The sequence below is a fragment of the Halichoerus grypus genome, chromosome 5, assembly GCF_964656455.1.
Source record: "Halichoerus grypus chromosome 5, mHalGry1.hap1.1, whole genome shotgun sequence".
Classification (NCBI taxonomy): domain Eukaryota; kingdom Metazoa; phylum Chordata; class Mammalia; order Carnivora; family Phocidae; genus Halichoerus; species Halichoerus grypus.
Window position 1 is genome coordinate 46,417,478 of NC_135716.1, and position 27,014 is coordinate 46,444,491.

The 27,014-nt window shown below is 34.7% G+C and overlaps 1 protein-coding gene across 1 annotated transcript in view; it reads left to right on the plus strand.

Annotated features, from left to right (window-relative positions):
* MMP16 (matrix metallopeptidase 16) overlaps nt 1-27,014 on the plus strand; it is a 282,542-nt gene that overhangs the window by 142,620 nt on the left and 112,908 nt on the right. Inside the window, exons 3-4 of the mRNA XM_036101312.2 lie at nt 7,258-7,380; nt 19,782-20,086. Of these exons, the coding sequence (XP_035957205.1) occupies nt 7,258-7,380; nt 19,782-20,086 (428 nt within the window). The remainder of the gene's footprint in view (nt 1-7,257; nt 7,381-19,781; nt 20,087-27,014) is intronic.

A 27,014-nucleotide genomic window follows, 5' to 3' on the forward strand; every position in this document is an offset into this window, starting at 1 on the left:
GGCAACCTTTAATTTAAAACCAACCAGTGTTTTGATCTGTTTTCTTCAACCAAACTTTGTTCTAATTCAGTTTTTTTTTTCCTTTCCTTTCTTCTTCTTCTTTTTTAATTGGAAATGCTTCTTTTCCTTTACATACACTGTTATTCTTAGATGAGCCCACTAAAGCCCGGTTAAACCCTCATCGGCCCTTCCTAGATTGCCCTGCTTCTTCTGTCCCCTATGGCACCCACGTTGTCACTCACACTAGAAACCCTATGGCTTCACTGGCCTGCTGTCTGGGTTTTTCCACTGATGTATCCCCAGTCTTGAGGTGGTGTTACACAGGGTACTCAGCTCAAATAGTGTCCTGTTTTTGGAAGTATAATCCCCATAATCATGCTACATAAGGAATTGTCTGTGCTTTTGTAATCCCAAATGAATGTGTCGTAACAATCCATGCTGAAGTTGTACTCTATTATGTTACATAGTCAAATTATAAAGTATGAATTTTTATCTAAACCTTATCACATAAAATATGGACTACAATTATAGACCTAAAATTACTCCTCAGTATTAAAATAATGTCTTAAGATTCATTTTCATATACTATAAACTTTTATCTAATTGTAGGCTCTTGTCAAGATCAGTTGTTTTTAAATTAAATAATTATGTCCTCCTTTGTCAGACAGACATTTGATGCATTCAGTCTGTAATTCTTGGGTAATTAAAAGTAATGATGCAGTTGTGGTGATCCCTATATTATGTTGAAGAAATTAACCATTTTCCAGCAACAAATTTAGGTATTACCTTAAATGGCTTATTATATTGCTTTCATATCAGTTAGCACTGGTGTTGGAGAGATAGTAATGCATACTTATCCCCCTACCCTAAAACGAGCTCATTATCATATGTTGCAGTGGTTCTTCAAAATTATGGGTTGCTTAGCTAATTTTTATAAGCAAGCTTACTTAAATTCCTTAATAAGTGAAGCAATTTATGTTATGCATGAAAAAGGATTATTTTAGCATGGAGGGAAAAAGATAGCAAGGCAATAATGAAAATGAGTCTAATGTGTTTTTACAATATTAATGGTAGGTATTTTAAAATTTTAATTCATCTTTTATGTGTGCACATTATCATGCATTGAAGCATGCTTGATGAGATATCATTTTTAAGGTGATCTTTCTTTTTTATCTCCCTCCATATATGTGTGTATACATATACATACACATACATGTATACACACATGAATATGCAAATATACACATATATTCATACATATGTAGGATGATCTGAGTAATTCTGCTTAATTTATTTAATTTATTTTAATTAAAATTAATTTAAGACTGAATGTGTAGCTTTTTTCAAATAATTATTATGAAACCACAGTGGTATTTGAATTCTCCTAATTTGAGAATCGAAATATTTATTTAGCTATATCAAGAACCATAAGCTTCGGGGCTTAATTTTCAATAGGTTTCATGATTTTCAGTCATTTGTCTAAATTATCGAGTTAAGATAAGACTCTTTTTCAATCTAGGTACAAAAGATAAGTTCATCAGTAATTAAATTTCTTTTTATTTCTGATTATAGCAATGGGACTGAAACACTATAGGATTACATTATAGGATGGATCAATCCTTATTTTGGTAACTATGGAAGGATGGCTGATAGCTAAATCAGCCTCATTCCCCTTCTGGAAGGTGAAAGGTGAAAGCTTAAATGAGAGCTGACACTAACTGAGCTTTTTCTTCACATTGCGGATCATGGAGGCTTATTACATCTATTCTCTGTGATCAGGTTTTCAAGTACACTAACTGCAGTTTCAGCTTTGTGAATAACCTGTGTCCATGCAAGTAGTTCATGAGTTGATCGAAAAAAGAAACTCTGGACCAGAGTGAGCTGTCAACCTAATGTCAACATTTTGAGCACTAAGTTAATTCACTTTTAGAAAATCTTCTTCACGACTCTTGCACTTGGCTGTATGAGTACAAACAAAACCGAAGGATTTTTAAAGTCATAAAAATTAGCATTTTTAAAACTTTGTAAAATTATCTTTTGGGGACAACTATAAATAGTAGATATTACTCTTACCTTCCATTAGAACATGGAAAAGTCTGGAGGATAGAAACCTGTTAATTATGCAGATGAACATTTTCTTACATTACTAATCATAAGGCACAAGATATAATTTTGTGAGTTATTTTTTTTTTCTCGCGGTAAAGGTAGGCATATGAACCCAGAGCCGCTGTGTGGTACCACTCCAACTCCAGGGGGCACCATTTCGATTGTACGCATTTTATTGAAATGCTGTCTTCCTTCAGCCCCACTACTGGGGCACCAGGTGTGTAGACTCAACCTGAAGGCTTCCTTTACAGTCATGCGATGAGAGGCCTGGTATGTTTGACTCGAATACCCAACTCTAAAAAAAAAATTACCGAAACCAACGGACACTGTTTCATACATAGTGGCTCTAATTACTGCAAATTTGTTTAGAAGTTTGTGGCTGCTTTATTCACATAAAACAGAGGATTGTGTCTCTGGTGCTATCTGTATTATGAAAACACCAGGCTATCCCTGTTTTAAATAACAAGGGATGTTAACACATAGGTCAAGGTGACCTGAAACATGCTAATATCAGTATGTTGCTATTGTTGCAGCTTCTACTACGAGTCCAGCCGCTTCCTGATGTTTGTAAAATAATAATAATTATTATAAATGAATAACCATAGCAGGTGCTATTTGCCAGGCACTGTGCTAAGTGTTTCACGTGACTTAACTAATTTAATCCTCACATTAATTCAATAATATTCTCACTTCCACTTTGTACATGAGGAAACGGAGAAATAGAAAGAAACAATAGTCAGACCAATGTCCCAGGGCTGGAGAGGTGGTGGAGGTGGGGCTGGAGCCCTAGCAGTCTGGCTCTAGGATCCCTGCTCCTAACGTTTACAATGTCACTCCTGTCAAGAACACTGATTTCAGATGTTTTTCCTTTCTCAGTTCAGTTAATTTAAGGAAACCATTAATGCTCTGCCCAGCTAATCTGAAAATGCCATGGGTTCTAAACAATTAAATCAGTACTGAATATCAGTATTGCATTTATGCAAATGGAGGGAGTGCCGTGATTTACACCTTGAAAGTACAAAATGACTTTCTTGTAGCTCCCTCCCACCGCCAGGGCCGGTTCCCACGTCTTTGTTTGCTTTGGAATGTCAACTTAAAATTCTTAGCAAATGAGTCAGTAATGAAGCACATGTGTATGAGCTGCTGTGTATTGACACACAGAAAAATAAGTATGTTTTAGCAATGGAACTTTCACAAAAGAAGCACTGCTTGAAAATAGCCCGCACACATGCACACACACACATTCTCTTTAATCCATGTTTCTTTCAGGTGATACATTTGTTACCTGAGGTGAAACAATCAATCAATTCTACTTGTACATGGAGAGTTTCGCACTCTCGTGTACAAGTATATATGGGTTTTATCAAATTCATATATGAATGCAACTAATATTTGGTGTATGATAATGAAATAAATCCCAGAGTCAGACTCTACCTGAATAACAATATTAACATGCCAACTTTACCTTTAGTATTAGACATTTAATTCATTGATGAGTCCTGTTAAACACTAATCATTTTTATCCACCAAGAACTTCAAAAATTGTAGCAGAAAGAACCTGACTCCTTATGAAATTAAAGAATGATTTAAATGTTTCGAGTCACATAAAAGGCCCAAAGGCCAATTTAGCTCAGATACCATGTGTCATATTCAGTGGCATGATGTGCTTCTATCATATCTTGGGGATTTTGCATAATTTGATAAATAATTTCTGCTAATATATCTATGCCAGAATATTTGGATATAAATATTGGCAAAGTTAACATAGAGTGTTCTCAACTCGACCAACCCTTATTAAGAGTTTTTTGCATTAAATTACTGATCGATATTAGATTATTCCTGTTCTTATGTTTATTTCTTACACTTAAGTCATCTGCTTTATGATTTAGTTTTACATAAAAATGTCTACACAGTGTCCATGCAATAAGCATTTGTTCAAGGCACACACCTGGGAAGAGTTACAAAGTCTTCAAGAAATGTGGACAGTAAGGGGGATCAGCATGTACAAAAGAGACATGCAGACTCAATTCATTTGCTTCATTTTCTTATTGAAGACTTCTCTGGGTATAGGCCCCATTATTCCTGGCTCTCTGCCGTGACTCAGGCCAGTGGAAGACAGAGACACAAGTCGGAACACATAGTATAATCCGTGCAGTGTTGAGATGGTAAACTGTATCTCTATGAGTTGAATAATGAAGGATGTTTAGGATTCTCAGTGTGAAAAAAGAGGAAGTTATGCCAGACAGAGGTCACTGCATACAAAGGCAGAAAGAGGTTTAGTTCTGTAGGAACCTGAGTGGATCTTAGAAAGTAGAGGGGGGTGACAGGGGATCCTCCTTAAGTAAGCCTGAGTCAGATTCTTTCTATATAAGCATTTTCATGCCCAGAATATATAGAGAACACATCTGTGTTCTGGAAAGATTTGTCTTTAGGAATGAGAAGGACGGCATTAGTGAGAGAGAGAAGAGAAATTTTGGAGGCAAAAAAGACTGCATCCTGCTTGATTAGATGTGAGGAAAGAGCAGTGGAGAATATTACCTGGGTATCTAACTTAGGCATTAGAAGGATGTTAAGACTTTTGGCTGAAATAAAGCATCAGAGGAATTGTTACAAATCTGGGTAGGAAAATCAAAAATTTTTTACATGTAAATTGAAATAATGACAGGGTATCTTGACAAAGGTATGACAGCATTTAAGCCATTATATAGTAATTTTTTTTAATCATGCATGTCTTGCCTGTAGACTGTGAACTCAAAAAGGGCTTCTTGCCTCGTTTATCTTTCCAGTCACACTTTTTCGTTATATCTCTTAACATGTTATAAAAGCTGAAAAATATTACAAGATGAATGAATAAGGATTTATTGAGTAAATAAACAAAGAAGTTGGAACATAAGAAAAAATACATATTTAATGGGCAAAAGCCTAAGAAATACATAAAGAATTCAGTAGAGATATCTTTCAGCATAAGAATCTAATACTCATCCATATAAACCCTATCCTTTGGAAGATGCAGTGCTTCACTGGAAAAATTTTTACTAAATCCAACATATGCATGACTTAAAATGGAAATTTATATTAATAAATTTAATTTCCTTTTCAATTGCTACCTTCCTCTTTTAATTTTATTGATTATTAAAATAATTTTAGACAGTGTGTCCTCATTAGCAATACATTTTATCCTGATAAAAGGTAATTGCATTTTGTCAAATTTCATCCCACTATCCATTTCCAAATTATTTCTCTTCCCAGAATGCTAACTTAAATATTTTTCTTAGCAAAATGTAAGTGTAACTACTTCCCACACTTAGTAAATTTATTCATTTTTAATAATTATATATTATTTATTCTCTTAGTGCTTTTAATGAAATAAATAAGCATAAAAACCTGCCTTAGGAATATTACAATTTTTGCTGAGAATATAATTAATGAAATACCCATATGTAAAAGCCACTTAAATCATAATAACCTCTCCAGTGCTTAATATTTGCTAGTTAAATCTGTGTCTGTATCTTACAGTATGTAATAACAATTAATGCTTTTTCATTTAAAAAATACAAAGTGTCCCTCTCCACTTATTCATTGAATATCTCATATTCCAGGGGTTGTACAAGGTGGATAGTATATATATACACCTTGTATATAGTATATAGACATATAGATCTTGGTATATAGATCCCCTGCCCTTGAGTGTTTACAGTCTAGTGAAATATCCCTCAAATGAAGTGGTTGAGGAATGCCCTTGAAGTATTAGTTAAAAATAGGAGATCTCCATTCTCAACTTTATAGAATTCAATTCCGTACGACCATATAGCCTCCTAGGAGTTGGGAGACTTTAATAAAGGGAAAGCGATTTTTCTGAAGTAACTCCACAATGCATTATAAACTAGGATGGAATTTTTTAAGTTTGATAACCGCAATGTCTACATTGTCTGTCTACGGGCAGAATAAAAAAGGAGAAATTTTTTCAATACTTATGGTAAAAGTGTCATCTTTCTTAAAAAACAAAAGTCATGATTTCATTGTTGTATGAGGTTATTATTGTTTATAAGAGCTAATTAGCTGATTTATCCATGTAACATGTAAACTGTTTCTTTCATTTTCACAAAATGGACATCTTTAGATAGTCATCTCTATAGTCAATTATTTTCCATTTAAAGAGTATAGAAATTATAAAATATCTGATGAAATACAGCAAAAATTGATTCTTTTCTCATTTCTACTTGCTGAAGCATATAGCACCATGAAGATTTTGCATTAGCTTTGTAATTGTTAAATTAAATGTGCTAATGAATGGTAAAGCCATTTTATGAGTCACCAAAGAAGCACTACTCAAAATCATGAAAATCTTTCTTCTTAGATAAGAAGCAAGACTACATCGAAAACAGGACATTTGACCAATGAGACTGTAGAAAAGAAGTTCCATGACTGTATTTGTATAAGTATTAAAAATTAATCAAAAAACAGCATGTCATTTTCCTAATATAATTATGTTAAACCTTATTTGTGTGATGCTAACACCTCATATCCAGAAAAAAAAAAATTAAGCATTGAATTTAGTTATTAATTACTGATCTAAAACAAATGGTTCTTACTTGTAAGTTGGGGTAATGATCAAAGTGAAAAGAAGAAAAAAAATGGAGAAAGGCAAATGTTATTTAAATAATTTACTTCTATGCAAGCTAGAAGAGAGAATAGAATATACCCTCTCAAATCCTGAAATTTAAGATCATGTAACAGATTTTAAAAATTGTTGAATGTTAAACCTGGAAGAGACCTTAGTGAAAATTTATTTTTAAAAGCCTCTTTTTATGAATGAGACTAGGAATTAGTGACTTGCCCAAGGTCACAAATCTTGTTAAAAACAGATTCTAGTTAGAAGCGTAAGAGGACCTCAGTCTACAGCAAGCTCAAAATGAATTAGAGAAAGAAAAAATATCTAAAAGAGCTGAGTTCGAAACCACTGATTCTTGATCATTCAGGGACAAAATATGCTTTCTACTTAGATTTAAATTGCAAGGAAATTGACAACTTTCTTCTTTATGTTTTCCCATTTTCATAATCACTGTCATAGATTACCTTCTCAATTGATTTCCTTTTGAAATTCATGATTAGGGTTGTTGGTAAATAACTGGAAAATACTGCTTTTTGCAGCTGGATGAAGAAGCCTCGATGTGGTGTACCTGACCAGACAAGAGGTAGCTCCAAATTTAATGTTCGTCGAAAGCGATATGCATTAACAGGACAGAAGTGGCAACACAAACACATCACTTACAGGTATAAGAACTGATGATGAATTGCTGTTTTCTCCATTTTTCACCACTATTTATTTTGACATTTTGTTTGACATCTTATGCACATTGACTACATGGTAACATATAGTTACACAATATATATAATGTTAACATAGGGAACTGAGAACTGCCATTGAGAAGAGAATAAATTGCCTATTTGGAAGCCTTTTAAATATTTCTTAAATACTTGGTCTCATTTGTAAACTGTACCTTCAAGCTTCTTGAAAGAATACCAAATCCTGAGGGACTCTGAGATGAGTATTGTAACACGTTACGTTCTTTATTTTTTTTAAGATTTTATTTATTTACTTGAAAGAGAGAGAGTGTGAGCGAGAGCGTGAGAGAGAGAGAGAACACATGCAGGGGGCAGGGGCAGAGGGAGAAGCAGGCTCCCTGCTGAGCAGGGAGCCCAATGTAGGACGCGAACCCAGGACCCTGAGATCAAACACTTAGCCAACTGAGCCACCCAGGTGCCCCATTACATTCTTTAATAAGGATTCATAATCTAAAAGTAATCAAATAATAAAGTTTATAAATAATTGTCATCTAAACAAAATGTCTTTGGATCTACTATTAATTAACTTTTAGTATCAACTCAAGTCATTTTACTTTCTATCTTATTGGCAGCAGTGCAGATGGATCATTGTTTCTTGTTTTGTCTTCAGTGAAGGATGCCAAAGGGATGCCAACGTCTTCCAACCTGGAGGGACATTTGCTGCTATTGGAGATGTTCCTATTTATTCATTAATTCATTGAACAACTGTGTATTGAACCTCAGTTTGAACAAAAACAGTTCTAGGCACTGGGGATATAGAAATAAATAAAACATGGAAATTCTGTTTGTCCTCTTGGAATTTACAGTTATGTGGTTAAGTTGAAGAATCATATAAATGTGATGACTGTTATGAAAGGGGAGGAACAAGATGCAAGAGAAATGTAAAACAGGGCCATCCAACCCACTCTAGAAAACCAGGGAAAGGCTTCCTGAAGAAATGACCTTTCAGCCAAGACTCACAGAAAGAGAAAGCATGTGTTAGACCAAAGGGCAAGGGAAGAGGCAGGGCACGTCAGGGGAAGGGTAAGATGTCAGGAATACATGAATAAAAGACATTTATAATTCTCATTCTTTGTATAACTAACCCTTCACATATGCTTAAGGATAAAATTTAAAACTCAATATATAGATTTTCTACCAATATATCTGGTTTGTGCCATTTGAACTTATTTTAGTTATTTTGAGAACACTTTTCCTTTTTTTTTAATAAAGATTTTATTTATTTATTTGACAGAGAGAGACACAGCGAGAGAAGGAACACAAGCAAGGGGAGTGGGAGAGGGAGAAGCAGGCTCCCCACCGAGCAGGGAGCCCCAACGTAGGGCTCCATCCCAGGACCCTGGGAGCGTGACCTGAGCCGAAGGCAGACGCTTAATGACTGAGCCACCCAGGCGCCCCTTGAGAACACTTTTTCAGTGTTGTTTTATATTCTTAAGCTAATCCTCCCAGATAGCATGCTCCTAGATTTTTTATGCAACTCATTTCAGTTATTTCTGCAGATAAGAAAAATCAAGGAGGAAGCAGTCTTAAGCCAAGCCCATGTAGTAAATGTGAAGTGTTGGAAGAATGCCTTAAAGAACAACAAGAAAATACCTGCTACCTCTAAGTCTGTTCAGCAACATTGCACAGCTACTTATAGTTGTAAGGAAATAAAAGATATAAGGACTTGTAAAGAAATAACACTATCATTAGTAAGTTTATATCATTTTCTATATAGAAAACACAGAATAAACTCTAGATAATTTTCAGAAATAATAAAAGAATATGGCCAACTTTTTAAAAAAATAATACATTTCATGTTTTAGGTTTAGGTAATACAATTTTAGGTTTACAGAAAAGTTGGGCAGATAATACAAGTAGTTCCCATATATCACATCCCCCCACCACATATACACACTCATAGTTTCTCCTATTAAGATCTTGCATTAGTGTGATCCATTTGTTAAAATTGCTGAGCCACTGTTGCTATATTATTACTAACTAAAGTCCATAATGACAGTGGGATTCATAGTTCTCCTAGTCTGTGGCTTGTCTGCTACAGAGCAGAAGTTTTAATTTTAATAAAGTCCAACCTATCAATTATTTTCTTCCTTTATTGTGCTTTTGGTGTTATATCAAAAAAATCATTTCCAAATCTGAGGTCACTTAGTTTTTCTTCTATGTCAACTTCATATCATATCACCTGAAAAAAAGGAGTATTTTTTCCTTCCCAATGTGTTTATCTTTTATTTTCTTTTCTTGTCTTATTACATAAGGGAGAGCTGTCAGTAAAATGTTGAATAGGAGTGTTGAAGGCAAACATCATTGCCTTTTTCCCAATCTTTGGGAGAAAAGCATCTAGTTCCTCACTATTAAGTATGATATAGGCTGTAGGCTTCTTTCTAGATGTTTATCAAGTTGAGGAGGTTCACCCTATTCCTAGTTTGCTGGAAGTTTTTATTATAAATAAGTGTTGGATTTTATGAAATGCTTTTTCTGTACCTATTCATATGATCATATGATCATATGATTTTTCTTCTTTAGCCTTTTAATGTGTTGGATTACATTAATTGATTTTCAGTTGAACCAGCCTCTCATGCCTAGGGTAAATCCTACTTTGTCATGATGAATCATTTTTTTTATACATTGTTGGATTTGACTTGCTAATTTTTTGTTGAGGATTTTTACATGTATATTCATGAATGATATTGATATGTGGTTTTTCTTTCTTTTAAAGTCTTTATCTGGGTTAGGTAGGAGAGTAATGCTAGCCTCATGGAATGGGTTAGAAAGTGTTCCCTTTACTTCAGTTTTCTGGAAGAGATTGTAGAGAATTGGTATGATTTGTAACTGAAATGTTTAGTAAACCCAATGCAACTATTTGGGCCTGGTTCTTTTTTCTTTGACAGTTATTAATTTTTAATTAAATCTATTTAATAGATATAGTCCTGTTCAGATTATCTATTTCTCTTTGTGTGGGTTTTTATAGATTGTGTTTTTCAAAGGAGTTGGTCCATTAAATCTGTATTAGTCTGCTCAGGCTGCCATCACAAAATATCACAGCCTGGGTAACTTAAACAACAGAAATTTAATTTTCCCAGTTCCAGAGGCTACAAGTCCAAGATTAACATGCTGTCAAGGTTGGTTTTGGTGAGATTTCTCCTTCTGGCTTGTAGATTGTGTCCTTCTCATTGTGTCCACCTCTTACCTTTCCTCTATGCATGTGTGGAGAGAGAGATTTCTGCTGGTTTTTTTTTTTCTCTTCTTATAAGAAGTCATACCAAATTAGGACCCCACCCTTACGTCTTCATTTAACCTTATTTACTTTCCTTAAAGGCTCTATTTCCAAATATAGTTTCATTGGGGGTTGGGGCTTCAATTTATTTATGCCAGAGAAAACCTTATAGATCATTGGGGAAAAGGACAGGCTCTTTTACTTACTAAGTTCTTCTGTAGTAATTAGTTATCCATATAGAAAACAATGAAATTAGATTCTTACCCCATAACATATAAAAAATTAGTAAGTATTAATTAGATTAATTTGTGTAATCAACTTTAGAAGTACAAAACACACATCTCTGCATGTTGATATTTATTGTTTTCGTTTCGGATAGTGTCTTTTTTCTGGCCTGATTTCCAGACTTAACGGTGTACCCTGTTTAGTGTCTCTGCATACTTAGGTACTGACTACACCATTCATTTAAGAAAGAAAGAAAGTAAGAAAGAAACTGTTAAGAGCCATTATGTTCAGAACTAATCATAATTCCGTTGAAGTTCTGTCCCTATACTGACAATTGTCTCAGCGAGTTTTGAATACTCAAATAATTAGGTGTCTATCCCTGTAAGCTTCCAGGTTATTGATAAACACATCATGTGGTTAAGAGTCCTATTTTGGATAAGAAAGATCTGGATTTGAATCCTGGCTCCGATACTTGCTACCTGTAAGACCAGGATCAAGTTACTTAATCTTCTAAGTCTCATTTTCCCTGTGTGAAAAGTGAGTATTGTAACACTACCTACCTCATAAAGCTTAGGAGGTAGTTAAGTCAGGTCATGGTGGGGGGAACCCCCCAGAAACAAACAAAATAGCTCAGCACAGTGCTTGAAACATAGTGCTTAGTAAATGCCAACTATCATCTTAACTTGTTTTAATTTATGAGACAATTAATGGAAATTGTTGAGAATATTCTAACAGAATTATAGAAAATTGAGGGTGAGAACTAAGGATATTAAATTTTAAAGTTAGTGTATGTAAAGTGTTAAAAACTTGCCCTGTGTAAAATAAGTACTATATAAGCCTTTGCTGCTACTTTTATTACTATATTTAGAAAAACGAAAACAAAATACTACATTTCAGCTAAAAAAAAAAATTACTCGTTAAAAGGATAGCAGAAATGTGCCATTACAGAATGAAGCCATGAGTCGGAGTGGGGGTGGTTGAATCTAGGTTTTATTTGATGGCAAACTCATTATGAGCCAAGGGTACAGTGTGGCTAAATAAGAACTAAAATGAACAGCTTAGATTGATAGAAAGCAGAGTGTCCAAAGCAGTGATGATGGCAATTTTTTCTCTTTGCTTTGTTGGCCAAGCTTTACCTGATGTATCCTTTTCTCTTTGGTCTACCACATTTCCAACAACTTCTTGGCAAATTAAAGTGCACCTCTAAAAAAGAAATCAAAATGCTAAGAGATCTTACAAACAGTCTGCATGAGAAAGGGCTCAATATTAGAGCCAAGGATTCTCAATATGATGGAAAAAATATTTAAGGGAGAAATTTTCAGTTATTCTCAAATACTTAATGGCTTTCAGAAGAACCTAATATTTTGAGCTATTGGAAAATTAAATCATTCACCCTACAAGTCTTCATTGTTGGAAGCATATAAACCAAGCAATTTATTCACCTGTCAAGGAAATTAGAGACCATTTGTGGAATGGTTGGAAAGTTAGACTATATAATTTTAAAATCTCTTCCTATCTTTAAAATGTGGAATTGGAAGGAACCTTGCATAATGACTCCATTTCGAGGGAATGTCTAGGCTCCCATGCTTTCCACTTTAATGACCTCGGTGCTTGATGCCTAGGAATGGGAACTTCTGAGGTTGTACCAGAAGAATCATTTAAGTAGTTAGGGGTATATATAACTTTGGCTGATACATAATTTACATGCTGGTAGTAATTATAGTATAAATACAGGTGGCCATTCATCTCTTAATTGAATCTTTATGATCCATTTTTCTTTTGGCAAATTTTGCTTCTTGGGTAATTAGATGTTGTACATTCAATAAATGGTTATTGAACAGCATTATGTGACAGCACTGGCAATAGGTAGATGAGTTAAGCAAGGCCCCCACTCTTATAGAAAATACAGTCAAATGTGGGAGACAGGTGTGTTTAAGTGAATAATTACAGAATAGTATACTGTATTGTTACTTCGGACCTTATAGGAACTTCATTACATCAGAGACCATTTCCATTTTATGTTCCCTAGAACCTAGCAGAGTGCTGCTGTGTATTATGCCCTAATTAAATAGCTGTTGGATAAATTAATGAATTCTTTGTAGGCTTTGGTTAAGCTTTATGCAAAATAATAATAGGAATGTAATGAGTAAGCTCATTGTTTAGCAAATATATCTTTATTTCCCATTTATTAAATATTGTGTAAAATAAGCTTAGCCTAAATTCTTTTTCTTTATAAAATCTAAATTCCAAAATAATATTTTATGTAGTAAGTGTCCCATGGAATATGTACTTAAACTGCCTGATGCATCTGTTTTTTAAACTGGATTATATTAACAAGTATTCATAATATATTAATTAATGTGATAATAGTATGTTATATTATGTTACATTAATTGGTATTGATTTTCCTAGTAAATTCTCCTTTAACTAAGCTTGATTTTAAATGAATGTTTGTGTGACTCCTGAAGATACACATCAGAAGTTATTATTTTACTTTCATAATATATGCAGAGTTGGGATGCTTGGGTGGCTCAATTGGTTAAACGTCTGCCTTCAGCTCAGGTCATGTCCCAGGATCCTGGGATCGAGTTTCGCATCAGGCTTGACTGATGCTCGACTGGGAGCCTGCTTCTCCCTCTGCCTGCCACTCCCCCTGCTTGTGCTCTCTCTCTCTCTGACAAATAAATAAATAAAAATCTTAAAAAATGTAATATATGCAGAGAAAAGAAACCTAGAAGTTGCTGAGGAATAATCAGTGCCTCCCCAGAAGCTTTTCTTATTCTCTAAAACCAGTTAGGTCACTGAATTTGATGATCCTGTTGACTTCACATAGAATTCAGGTTGTGTGTCCAGAGGATACATGGCAGGTAGTAAAACAGACTATTTAAATAAAACCCAAAATAATATGTACTTTAGTCTGCCTTACCTGGAAAACTAGCATCTTGTGAAATCGTGAAATATTTAATATAAGCTTTTCTAGAGAAAGAGACTCCATATTCAATCTCTATTCTCTGACCATTTCTTGTACAAAAAAAAAAAAAGTGAAGCCACATCAACCATACAAACATAATTTGAATGAAAATATATTAGTCTATTTAGTTCTCTCTTAATAGAATGTTATAATACATTCTGGATATGGATCTGAAAATAACTTAACTATATATTTTATTATTTTTACTCTATTATACTCTTAGCAATTGTCTACTTTCCCAGTTACAATAAATTCCATTTCATTGCCAATCATTTTTCACAAAATGTAAGTATGCTTTTCTGGACAACTAATTTTTGTCTGTTGAATTTAGTATTTATCCTTGACCATACCAAAATAATTTTGACACAAGTATATATACAACTTCTGGATCTTAACTAGATGCTGAAGTATTAGGTTTGTTTGTTTTTTTACTTCCTTTAAAATTAGAGATAAAACATTACACTAACTTTGAAAAAGATTTATCACTCTGTCAAAATTTAAAGAGCAAATAATCATTATTAATATATAGAGTTGTTATTAAATAAATTACTATGGATCCAGTGATGTTAAAACTAGAGGATCCTGACTTTACACAGTAATACTAGGCACTGGGTAATATTTACTATGTCACTCGAGTAACTTATTAGAGTTTACTTCATTTGAAAGGACAAAACCTATTGCAATGGCCTTGTTTCACACTTACTGTAACATCTGTTCAAATGAACAAATGTTTGATATTTTTACATTTTATATTCATCTATTTTACAGAACTAATGAAGCAAAATAATTCCTCCAGTGTCATCAATAAAGAGAACACATACATATTTCAGTAGAGTTTTGTTAATAAAGGTCTCATTCCCTCAAAATTTACTATTTCTCTGAATGTCAAATTCTTACCCTTTTAAAAATTATCTTAGAAGTAGTGTAGTGGGGCACCTGGGTGGCTCAGTCGTTAAGCATCTGCCTTCAGCTCAGGTCATGATCCCAGGGTCCTGGGATCGAGCCCCGCATCGGGCTCCCTGCTCAGCGGGGAGTCTGCTTCTCCTCCCTCTCCTGTTCCCCCTGCTTGTGCTCTCTCTCCCACTGTATCTCGCTCTGTCAAATAAATAAATAAATAAATAAATAAATAAATAAATAAATAAATAAAAAGAAGTAGTGTAGTAAACTTCTCACTTATCATTGTAAGATTTATATGTTTTTACTGAGAATAATAAGGCAGAGTATAAGCTTCTTTTAACCTTTAATACACAATACAAATGCCAAAATATTTAGTTTTTTTTCTTACTTTCATATTAGAGATAAAATGCTCTAGCTTTGGAAAAGATTTATTACTCTCTGAAAAAGTTAATGAGGAAATACTCCATGATTAATATGTAGAATTGTTATTAAATGAATCGGTATGGATTCAGTGCAGTTAAAGCTAGGGAATCCTGACTTTACATAGTTATCTTGTAAGTCAATTGACATACCTTTCCCTCACTACCAATTGTTCCGATGAATAAAGAGGTTGAAAAATTTCCACTTGATCAGCTTTATTATGTAGGGTTGTATAAGGCATGGTCATTAATGAATTAATGATAACATTTATTAATTTTTTAGGTGAAAGTTTCAAAATTTAGTAACATGGAGGTTTAAAAGAATCAGTGAAATGGCATAATGAAAAAACCTGATAAAGTCTTCGAAAAATGAAATCAATTGTCTTATTAGAATGAAAAGTATGTTCACTCTAAGTACTCTGTTTACAGAAAAGCAAAGTAAAAACATTTTTTTTTAAGATTTTATTTATCTGTTTGACAGGGAGAGACACAGGGAGAGAGGGAGCACAAGCAGGGGGAGTGGAAGAGGGAGAAGCAGGCTCCCCGCTGAGCAGGGAGCCTGATGCGGGGCCCATCCCAGGACCCCAGGATCCTGACCTGAGCCGAAGGCAGACGCTTCACTGACTGAGCCACCCAGGCGCCCCAAAACATTTTAAAATTAAATTAGTTCTATTAAGTTTTTGAAACATAACCTTCATTTTATTCATTTTATAGCATTTTTTGTTTTGCAAATATATATATTAATAACTTTGGGCATCATGTATTAGAACTACTAAGAATAACAGTCCTATTATTCTTTATATCACATATCTCTGTTGCCCTTATTATTTCAATTATTAGTAAATACAAAATACATCTTAATGGCATAAAAATTCCTAAATGTCTTTGTACTTCATTCAGAACTCTAACTTGGAAGTACACTTGTGTGTCTTTTAAAGATTTGTTTATTTGAGAGAGAAAGAGAGCGCGCGTGAGAGAGCGCGGTGGGGAGGAGCAGAAAGAGATGAAGAGAAAGTCTTAAGCAGACTCTGTTCTGAGTGAGGAGCCCCAGGTGGGGCTTGATCTCATGACCCTGAGATCAGGACCCTGAGATCATGACCTGAGCTGAAAAGGGTTGGAAGCTTAACCGACTGCGCCACCCAGGCACCCATTATGTGTCTTGTATTTACTAATGACATTACAAATGTTGTGGTTAAGTATATTTTGGAAGTTAATCGAGCTTGGCTTTGAAAAACACGGTGATGTATTTACAATATGATACTCTACATTTTTTTTTAAGATTTTATTTATTTGAGGGCGCCTGGGTGGCTCAGTTGGTTAAGCGACTGCCTTCGGCTCAGGTCATGATCCTGGAGTCCCGGGATCGAGTCCCGCATCGGGCTCCCTGCTCGGCAGGGAGTCTGCTTCTCCCTCTGACCCTCCCCCTTCTCATGTGCTCTTTCTCATTCTCTCTCTCAAATAAATAAATAAAATCTTTTATAAAAAAAAAAAAAAGATTTTATTTATTTGAGAGAGAGAAAATGAGAGCAGGGGGCAGGGGGAGGAGCAGAGGGAGGAGCTGAAGGAGAGGGACAAGCAGACTCTGTGCTGAGCATGGAGCCGGACATGGGGCTTGATCCCACGACCCTGAGCTCATGACCTGAGCTCAAATCAAGAGTCTGATGCTTAACCAACTGAGCCACCCAGGCGCCCCCCCCATTTATTATTCTTCATTATGTAGCTTCGTTTTTCTCAGAACCATTATGTACTTATATACATATCATACTAATGATTTTTTCTTTTGTAAGATTATCTTTTATTTCAAAACAAAATAAATTCTTCATTACACATTGAATACAACACCAATTCCCATTAACAATACCCTCGGAATATACACTGAAATGGTCTAATTCTTCATATCTCCATGACTACCACTCTGGGACATGTCTCTGTCTTCTCTTGCTTGGACTTCCAAAATGTTTCGTTGCTTCCATGCTTGTCTTCTTATTCATTTTTCATCAGAAACAGTGATCTTTGTAAACTAGAATAATACCAAAATACTTCTCTGCTTAAAACTCTCCAGTGATTTCCTTTCACAGAATATAACTCGCTTCCTGCCCATTCTCTTTAATCTCAAACCACTGTCCTGAGTGTTCATTTTACACCATTTCCCTGAGCACTCCCGTTCTTTGAACTGGCCAAATGTATGTGGGCTGCTCACTGTTCCTTCTGGCTAGAAACTCATGCTAGCTAAGCATGTGTGGCTCCTTTTGTCACTGAAATCCCATTTATCATCTACTCACCTTACCTCCTCACCCTTCACTTGTTGCCATCTGTATTTATCTTTTTGATGTTGTTGGGTTTTTGTGTGTGTATCTCTTATCACTAATATATGTAAGTTTTACAAGAGCAGAGTCTTATTCACAGCTGTATCTCTTAGGCTCCTAGAGCAGTGGCCTTTATGTAGTACGTTCTTTCAAATAATGTGTCATAAAAACACTTCCCCACTAATGAGGGTCTTCCTGTAGGGTGGGAGTAAAATAGAAGACTACTAGGAAAACTAATTTAGACGAAATTCAAAGTTACATTAATCTGAATGCTCTTCAGCCATCAGACAGGAAATTTAGAGATTAACAAGCCAGACAGAAGCATCACCGGATGTCTCAATATAGAAATTTACCCTTTCTCAAAATAGAGTTCAGAGCATCACGCTGAAAGGACATGAAATTAAGACAAACAAGTAAAACAACAATAACAAAATACTGTATAACATTCTCCTTGAGCAGGCTTGAATTATTTTACTCTGTCCAACATCCTTTGGCTCAGCTCAGAAAATATGGTGTCTTCCTTGGCACCTCCTTTTCTCTCACAGCTTTAGTCCAGCCATCAGTACATCTTGGCAGGTGTATCCTCAAAATTTATCCAAAATTCATCTACTTCTCCATATCTGTACTGGTAGTGCCCTGGCCCCCACTGTCATCTCTCACCTAAAGTTTTGCAAGAGTTCCCAGTGGGTCTGCTTGCTTCAACTCTTGCTTCACTTCAATCTGTTTTCCACATAATGCACAGTCTTTTGTTTAAAAAGTGTAAGTCCAGTATCACTTAGCTCATTATGCTCCAGTTCTGCCCCTCGCATTTAGAACAAAAGCCAAACTCTTTACAGTGGCCAAAATCTTTGATTTTATGCTTCCTTTCTGGCCTCATATCCAGCTGTGGCCACCTCACCATTCTTGGAACTCGCTAAGCATGTCTCCAACTTCAAGACCTTTCACTTGTCATTTCTCCTTCCTGGAACACTCCCTGCCCCCACTCCATTTCCACCTGGTTTGCTTCTTCATTTTCTTTATATACAATGAATGATATTTACCATCAAATAATCAATGTATATATATATATATTAGAAAATAGTGACAACCTTCTTTTAGATGTGTTGGTCTAGCTTAGATAATGGATTCTTGAGTCAGAATGTTTAAGTTGAAAAACCAGCTCTACCACTCTAAATTTTCTCTTAGGTTTTCTACTGTAAAATGCTTGCCTGGCTCATAGTAAATGCTCAGTTAACACCATTATTATTATTTTGGTATGATACCTGCCTAATATTTGTAATTATTGAGACATAGCTACAAGTGGGCTAAAAATATAATTTGCATATTATTTTTCCATGGGAAAGTATATCTGAAATTTTTTCTATGCTGCTAAATAGCCTTAAATGGCAAAAAATAATTTTGAGTCCTATTTATATTATAACATGTAATAGAGACACCATAACTTAACTACTACTCCATCATTTTAAATTGTTTAGCTTCCATTTCTCTTTTATTACTGCTTTGCAATAAATATTCACCTGAATATTATACCTTCTTTTATGTATTAAGATTTTTTTAGTATAAATATGTGGATTCATGGATGTAAGATTGTTGGTCGAAGTAGCCATTTGATATTAGTCTCAAGAAAAGTAAACTAAATAAATAATGTCCAAGTCACTTCTTTAATTTCATATAATTTTAAATTTTTGTATTAAAAAGCCATTCACTCACATTGCTTTTTATAACTAGAAAGAATTAAGTATATCATAAGAAAACAATAGAACATAAGAAACTATAATTAATTAACCTTTTCTTTAAAAACTAAGAAATAACTTTGTGTCTGCTGAATTGGTGTTCATAGATAAAGAATAACACAACGACATTGTTTGGAAGTAACATGCGTGCACACAATGATGTGCCCCTAAAAGTAATGATAACAAGAAAGAAACTGAATTTTTAATTTCAGCTCGAGACTGTTGCACCTGTTTGATCATTTGGCAAAGCTACCGTTCTGTTGTTCAGGAGGCAAAGTGACTGATTGACCCAGTTTACCCTACTGTTAACCCATTCTGCAGAGAACTTCTATCTATAGCCTTGCCAGATGAATACTATACTGCTGAGAATTAAATAACCCCAGTGTAGTGAAACCTAGCTATAAAGATATGAGGCATTGATTAATTTCTTTCCTATTTAATCTAAGGCTGTTTTTACAGTATTTTACTCAACTGAATAGATCAAAATCTGTAAAAAGCCAATCTGTAATAAGTCAGATTGTATATTAAAAAGCCATACTTATTATTCTCTTCTCTAAATTTCAGTATAAAGAACGTAACTCCTAAAGTAGGAGACCCTGAAACCCGCAAAGCTATTCGCCGTGCCTTTGATGTGTGGCAGAATGTAACTCCTCTGACATTTGAAGAAGTTCCTTACAGCGAATTGGAAAATGGCAAACGCGATGTGGATATAACCATCATTTTCGCATCTGGTTTTCATGGAGATAGTTCTCCCTTTGATGGAGAGGGAGGGTTTTTGGCACATGCCTATTTCCCTGGACCAGGAATTGGGGGAGATACTCATTTTGACTCAGATGAGCCATGGACACTAGGAAATCCTAATCATGATGGTAAGTGCATTGCATAGCTTTTTTCATTGCAAATAGTTGTTTTTATTTTTATTTTTGGAATGCCCAAGTGATTTAGTAATTTTAAAACTTTTAAGGTGCTGATTCTAAATTTGTTTTTAAAATGTTAAAACATGATATGAGGCTTTTTGATAACATTTTAGAACAAGAATTTGTATGGGTCAGTAGACGTTACTAGTTTTTTGTGTGGTCTGTTGCCTAGAGATTAGAACTTTACACTGTGTTCTGTAAATAAAGTGAATTTTGTTTTCTATAAAATGTCACTTAAAAGACTTCATAGTATTTTAAGTCATGGAACATGCTTAAGGAAATTCTGCTATTTTTCTACACTATATTGCAGTGTTTCCACTTAAAACTTAACCTGATTGACATTTGTGGTGTAGCTTCTGCCATCTTTCCTGTTCTTTTCTATTATCACCTTTCTAGTTTGTAAAATTTTGCTCCTTTCATCCATTTTCTTGGTCTCCCAATATGATACGACTATATAATTTATTATTTTTATATTATATCTTTATTTTTATCAAAAAACCACTTTTGCAAATCTGTTCCAACAAATCTGTCAGATTTTTAATCTTCTGATATGCAAAAATAAATTTAAAATAACTCGATAACTAAAAGAATAGTTACTTCATATAAGAAGCATGTGTTCCTTCCTAGATAACAATCCATACTTCAATTTTATGTTTAAAAAGTGTTCACATAATTATAGGATCCTAGAGTTAGAAGATTCCTAAGCATCCACCTCTTGCAATTCTTGTAATCAAGACTTAAATATTTTTCTTCCTCACCACAGTAGAATTTTGTTGAAAATACAGCATGCATTGTTTTAGTGACAGCTAATCAGCTAATAAAACTCTTAATTCCTCCTTGATGAGTTAAACCCAGCCATCAAATTAAGCTTTGTTAGTTCATCAGAAAGTTTAGTTAGCGGGATTAGTGTAATAGCCTTGCATTTTGAGAATGCACAGCGTTCAAACATATTATGGGTAGAATGAAATAAGTTGAGTTAAATTTAAAATAACACCAATTTCCAAAGAAAGAAAACATAATAAATACCTGTTCCTGTTTTCCAAAAGAAAATAAAACATCTAGTATTCAATAAAATGGCCTTTTGCATTGTCATTAATAGGTATATTGATTATGAAATTATGACTTCATTTTTAAGAACTGATTTGGAGACAAATGGCAAGTATATTGAGAGATTTCACTATATAGTAGTGTAATGAAAGCCAAAAACTTTGAAGTTGAGCAGGCTGCATTCAATTCCTGGCTAACTGATCATAGCTCAAGAAGCCTCTACCATGCTGTGTGCTTATTTTCACTCTGTATGTTGTATTGCAGGGCTGGGACATTGCAAGTAGACATGCTTTCTATTCAGGAATGTTTAACCTACTGTATGCCTGAGCATCCAATAATAAAATATCTGCAACGTGATAGTAGGCCCACACTGGTTTGATACATAAGTCATTTAAAATTAAATGTGTTTATCTTATTTTTTAAATTTTTTTTAAGTGGGCTCCACACCCAATGTGGGGCTCAAACTCATGACCTTGAGATCAAGACCTGAGCTGAGATCAAGAGTCGGATGCTCAAGCGATGAGCTACCCAGGCGCCCCTATCTTATTTTTATCAAAATTACACAGGCATTCTAATGAAATAGTTCAGACATCTTCAAGTCAATTGTTAATATAAATGTTTGCATTCTAAATGATTGAGAATAATAGCACTTATAAAGGTAGAATTTTGCTGATGGAGGCAAAACTGCATTTGTTTCTGGGAAAAGACTTCTTCTGAAATTCTAAACAGAGAAAATTATTTTTTATTCCAGTAATTATAATTCCAAAATTATATTTTATTCTAATAATAGATCTGATTGTTAAGGCTACTATAAATCTGGATCTTTGAAGTCGTGTTAATTTGGATGATGGTGCCTATCAAATGGCCTATATTTTCTCTTAAAATATTGAAATCCTTAAGAAAGCTGCACACATTTTCTAGATGTATCCTCTATTAACTACATTTTTTAGGTATCAAGAAATACTTTTTGAAAATAAACAAAAAGCTTTAAGAAAAAATCTGTAGGGACATTTGAGTTGACAGAGGAAATGAGAATGTTTACACTGATTTAAGTATGATTGCTCTGATGAATGCTTCTGTGTTTTGCACAACTTAAGAGGTTTTCCAAGGAATATATATGTGGGGTAGAATTGAAATAGAACATATGAGCTAAAGATATACAATCATGTCAATGGACTTTTGACTCAGGTTATGTATTAATACAATTTATACTGTAGAAGTATAATAATTTTTGTACATAGGCATACTGTTAAACAAATTATTTAATAATTAGTGTTTCATTTGGAAGAAAATATTTCTTTACTGATCATATAAACATATTTTTTTCTTTTGAGTGAGCTTAAGGAAAATGACTACAAAATCATAGTGTTTCAGAATTGTAGGGGATTAGGGAGAAGTTACTGTCTGTTCAAGATGTAATACCATAAAGATTTACTGCTTAATTGAAATTCAGACTTTTAACTAGCAACAGCAGGACAGCTAAGGTGGTGTCATACTGAAGTATTGATCATTTATCAAAAGAACAGCCTCTAGCTTTGCTGTGTTACTGGTGTGTGTGGGGAGAATTAATGCATTTGTACATCCTACATCCTGACTGTCTGTAAGATTACCTTTTCGTATCACATACATACAAGGAACAATTCTGACATCTTCATTGATAAATTTCTTTTTTTACTCTAGTCCTCAAATGCCCCCAAGCTTACTTAACTGAAAAAATTTTCTTTCTTTCCTATTCATAGCTCTTAAGCACCTAGAAAACAGAGCAGCTTGATAATTTAGCAAAAATGCAAATGAAAAGAGCCTCTTGATAAGTACCCAGCTCATTTTCCACAGCATATTGCTCAGCTAATGAAGGCAATTTGAATTCTGTCTACCTCAAAAGAGATAAACAGTGTCTTAGGCTGCCAGTAACCTTTAATTCATTGTTACCCACTTTCCTATCAATTTGCTTATAGTCATGATACCTTTCAAAAACTCAAACTAAAACCCATTAAGTAAATTACACAATAATCATATTAAAATAAATAAATACATCACACACACACACACTCCCCCACCTAATAAAAATAATGCCACTTTTTCTAAGAGTTTTTTTTTTTCATGGAGTGGATAAGCAAAACATATGCATAGTAATTCTAAATAGAAAATGTTACTGTGATGTTTTTTTTGAAAAGTATACATTGCCTAAAGTGAGTTGGAAAATTTAACTAGCAAAATGTTAAGATTCATTTTGAGCATCATTATCATATTGTTTCCTTGGCTACGGTATAAAGTTTAAATGGCACTATCAGTGTAAACACAAACTTACCACAAAGATTCTTTCTAATTAGACAAGTATGTACTGCAGTAGTAAGATTTCAAATCGATAATCTCTAAGCAAAAAGGTTACCTATTAAAATGTTATATAAAACTACAACAGAAAAATATCTAGAAGCAAGTCTTATTATATCATAGCGTTGCAATTCTATTAACAGGAGGAATACATTGCATTGGCTCTGTTTATTATCAGAAAAATCACTGCCTGCAGTAAGAAGATGATCAGGAGGTGCTCAAGGCTGTTGTGGCAGTCTGCCTAAAAACTAGGGAGGGAGAAATGATGATAAAAATTGTATCAAGATATCAAAACCCTTAAATCTATTACATCATTGTGATGGTTAGTTTTATGTGTCAATTTGGGCTAAGGGGTACAGATATAGCAAATAAATATGATTTCTGGATGTGTCTGTGAGGGTGTTTCTGGAGGAGATTAGCATTTGATTGAGAAGACTGAGTAAAGAAGATTCTCCTTCCCCAATGTGGGTAGGCATCATCCAATCCACTGAGGGCCAAAATAGAAAAAAAAAGAGTAAGGGGGAATTTTCTCTCTTTTCTTGAGCTGAGACACATCTTTTCCTGCCCTTGGAGACCAGAACTCCTGGTTTTTGGGCTATCAGTCTCTGACTGAATTATACCTTTGGTTTTCCAGGTTCTCCAGCTTGCAGATGGCAGATCGTGAGACTTCTCAGCCTCCATAACCTTTTGAGCTAATTCCTATAATAAATCTCCTCCTAAATATCTGTATATATCCTATTTGTTCTGTCTTTCTGGAGAATCCTGGCTAATATAACCATTAAATGTGAAGCAGTCAAATTCTACATGTAAGCCAGCTCATTCTTTGAATAAACCTAGGTGAAGTTAAAAGTCTTCATGATGTGATGCCTGAGTCAATGGACTTGATTTGTGTCGACTGGGGAGAGTTAACTTTCTGGAGGAGATATTTTGTCGTTGGCACACTAGAGATGCATTGGTGCCAAGAAGTAAACTTAGGCCTTAACCAGCTGTCTGCCATCTCCCAACTTTTTCTGCTCATTTTGCAACCATAACTGCTTTATAATATTTTTCTGTTGCTTATGGGATCTTGACTTTGATCTTTGAGGACAGGAAAATTTGGATGCCAAATAGGTACTTACCAAGAGGCCTGGAAGTGCTATAGTCTGTGGGAATATTGTCTAGATCAATCTTTCCTGTGCTTTTTTTTTTTTTTTTAAAGATTTTACTTATTTATTTGACAGAGAGACATAGCAAGAGAGGGAACACAAGCAGGGGGAGTGGGAGAGGGAGAAGCGGGCTTCCCTGTGAGCAGAGAGCCCAATGTGGGACTCGATCCCTGGGACCCTGGAATCATGACCTGAGCCAAAGGCAGACGCTTAACGACTGAGCCACCCAGGTGCCCCTTTCCTGTGCTTTTTTGAAGATAAGGGAATCACTTGATATGACTAGGCAGTTGAGGACATTAATCTATCTTTAAAAACAGAGTACTTACTGAGATTTTAAAATCTAAAAATATTAGCTTTCTCCCACACAGTTCTTACCTTACCATGTTTTACCAAAACTTGGAAGCTCTCTCTCTCAAATTAACTTGGCTTTCAAAACTATAATAGAGATACTTTTGTGTGTTTTTAAAAACATGACTTCTTTCCTTCTGACTTCTTTCCTGGAATAAACTTAATTTCACTGAGTTTATTTTATTTCAGTGCACTGGTGACTCTAAGTCTTGAGTTTTTCAAAACCTCTCAATTACATCGCTTCACATGATTACTATGCAGGATGTCCTTACTTATTAGATCCTTGTGTGCAGTTAGAGAAAAGCAGATGAATTGGTGTCATATGCTCAAAATATTTCATTATATCAGTTTTAATGAAGTATGTAGATGGATCGTGAACATTAAAATACATATAGTATAGAACTCTTAATAAGTGAAACAGGCAAGACCAGAGATTTCAGTGGCTTACCACAATAGAATTTTATTTCTTGCTCATACGGTGGGGCAGAGGACTGTCCACTCACTTGATCTAAGACCCAGAAAAATCGAGCCTCAGCCATCATCAACACATGATTTCCAGAATTGCCTTGGGCATTACCATCCAAACAGTAGCTGGGAGGCCTGAGATAGATTTGCTCACGGAGTGGTGTTATGCGCCAGACCTGCAAGTGGCAAATAACATTCCGGACAAGTTCCATGAATTAGAATTCGATTCCATGGCCATACCTAATCTTGGAAAAGGCTGGAGAAAGGTGATTGGTTTGATGAGCAACTAGCCTGGGTCTGCCACACCAATATGTTAGCAGGTAAAAATAATACTAGTTTGACATTAGATACACTCTGCATCTGTGAATTAGCTGCTTAATCATAATTTGCCTTATTGACCAATAAATATTGACCATTATTTAGCTTCTGTTATTCCTCTCCTTATATAGATTTGTAGAATTTGCTATGTAATTTACTTTCATATATGTTATTTATCCTTACGTTTAGGTGGTCATCAACAAAGCAAAATATAGTAGAAATTTCAAATTTAGCCATTAGTTTACCAATATAAAAAATTAATGCCTTTGAGTTTTTGAGAAAATGCAATTATTAAAATTAATAATTTTAGTGTTCTATTGTCTAAATTATTAAGATTAGTAATTAATTTTTACCTTAGTTTTGCACAATTATTTTTTTGTAGAATTACAACCATACCATTACAAAACCTGGCATAGTAACACTTTAATAATTTCCTTACAGTTTAAGCACAAGACTATCCAGTAATTATTCTCACATTTAATTTATAACTCGCTTCTTCATTTGAAATCCAATGTTGCCACAATTCACCTACTCCCCAGTGTATTGATTGCATATCAGGGCAGCAGCAGAAATAGCTCTTGGTGCAATCCACAGTGGAAATTGTAGTTTGTCATTGATTTAATGCATCAGAGAACAAGACCACTGTGGGCTTCGAGGAAGGTTGCACTTCTCTTAGGCAAGGCTATAATAGATGCATGTGTACTCAGAAATGAAGATTGACCTAAGATCATGGGAAATCAAGAACCTATGAAAACAGGGAAATCAAGAAGTAGTTAAAACCTCTCTGCTGGGGAGCCTGGGTGGCTCAGTTGGTTGAGCATCCAATTCTTGATTTAAGCTCAGGCCATGATCTCAGGGTTGTGAGATTGAGCCCCATGTTGGGCTTCATGATGGGCATGGAGCTTGCATGGGATTCTCTCTCTCTCTCTCTCTCCCCCCCGCCCCATCTGCCCCTCCCCCCTCATCCTGCACTTGTTCTCTCTCTCAAGGAAAAAAAAAAGACCCCTCTCTGCTGGTTTATCATCAGTCTCATTCAAAGTTTCATAGAGACAAATTTAATTGAGCTTTTAGTATGTCTCAGATACTGTTTTAAATTCATTGTATGTCCTTAACTCATTTACTCCTCACCACAAACTTATAAAGTAGATAGGGGAATTACTTCCATTTTGCAAGAAAATTGAGGCACAGAAAGTTTGGTAACTAGCCAAAGGTTATCTAGTTGGTAA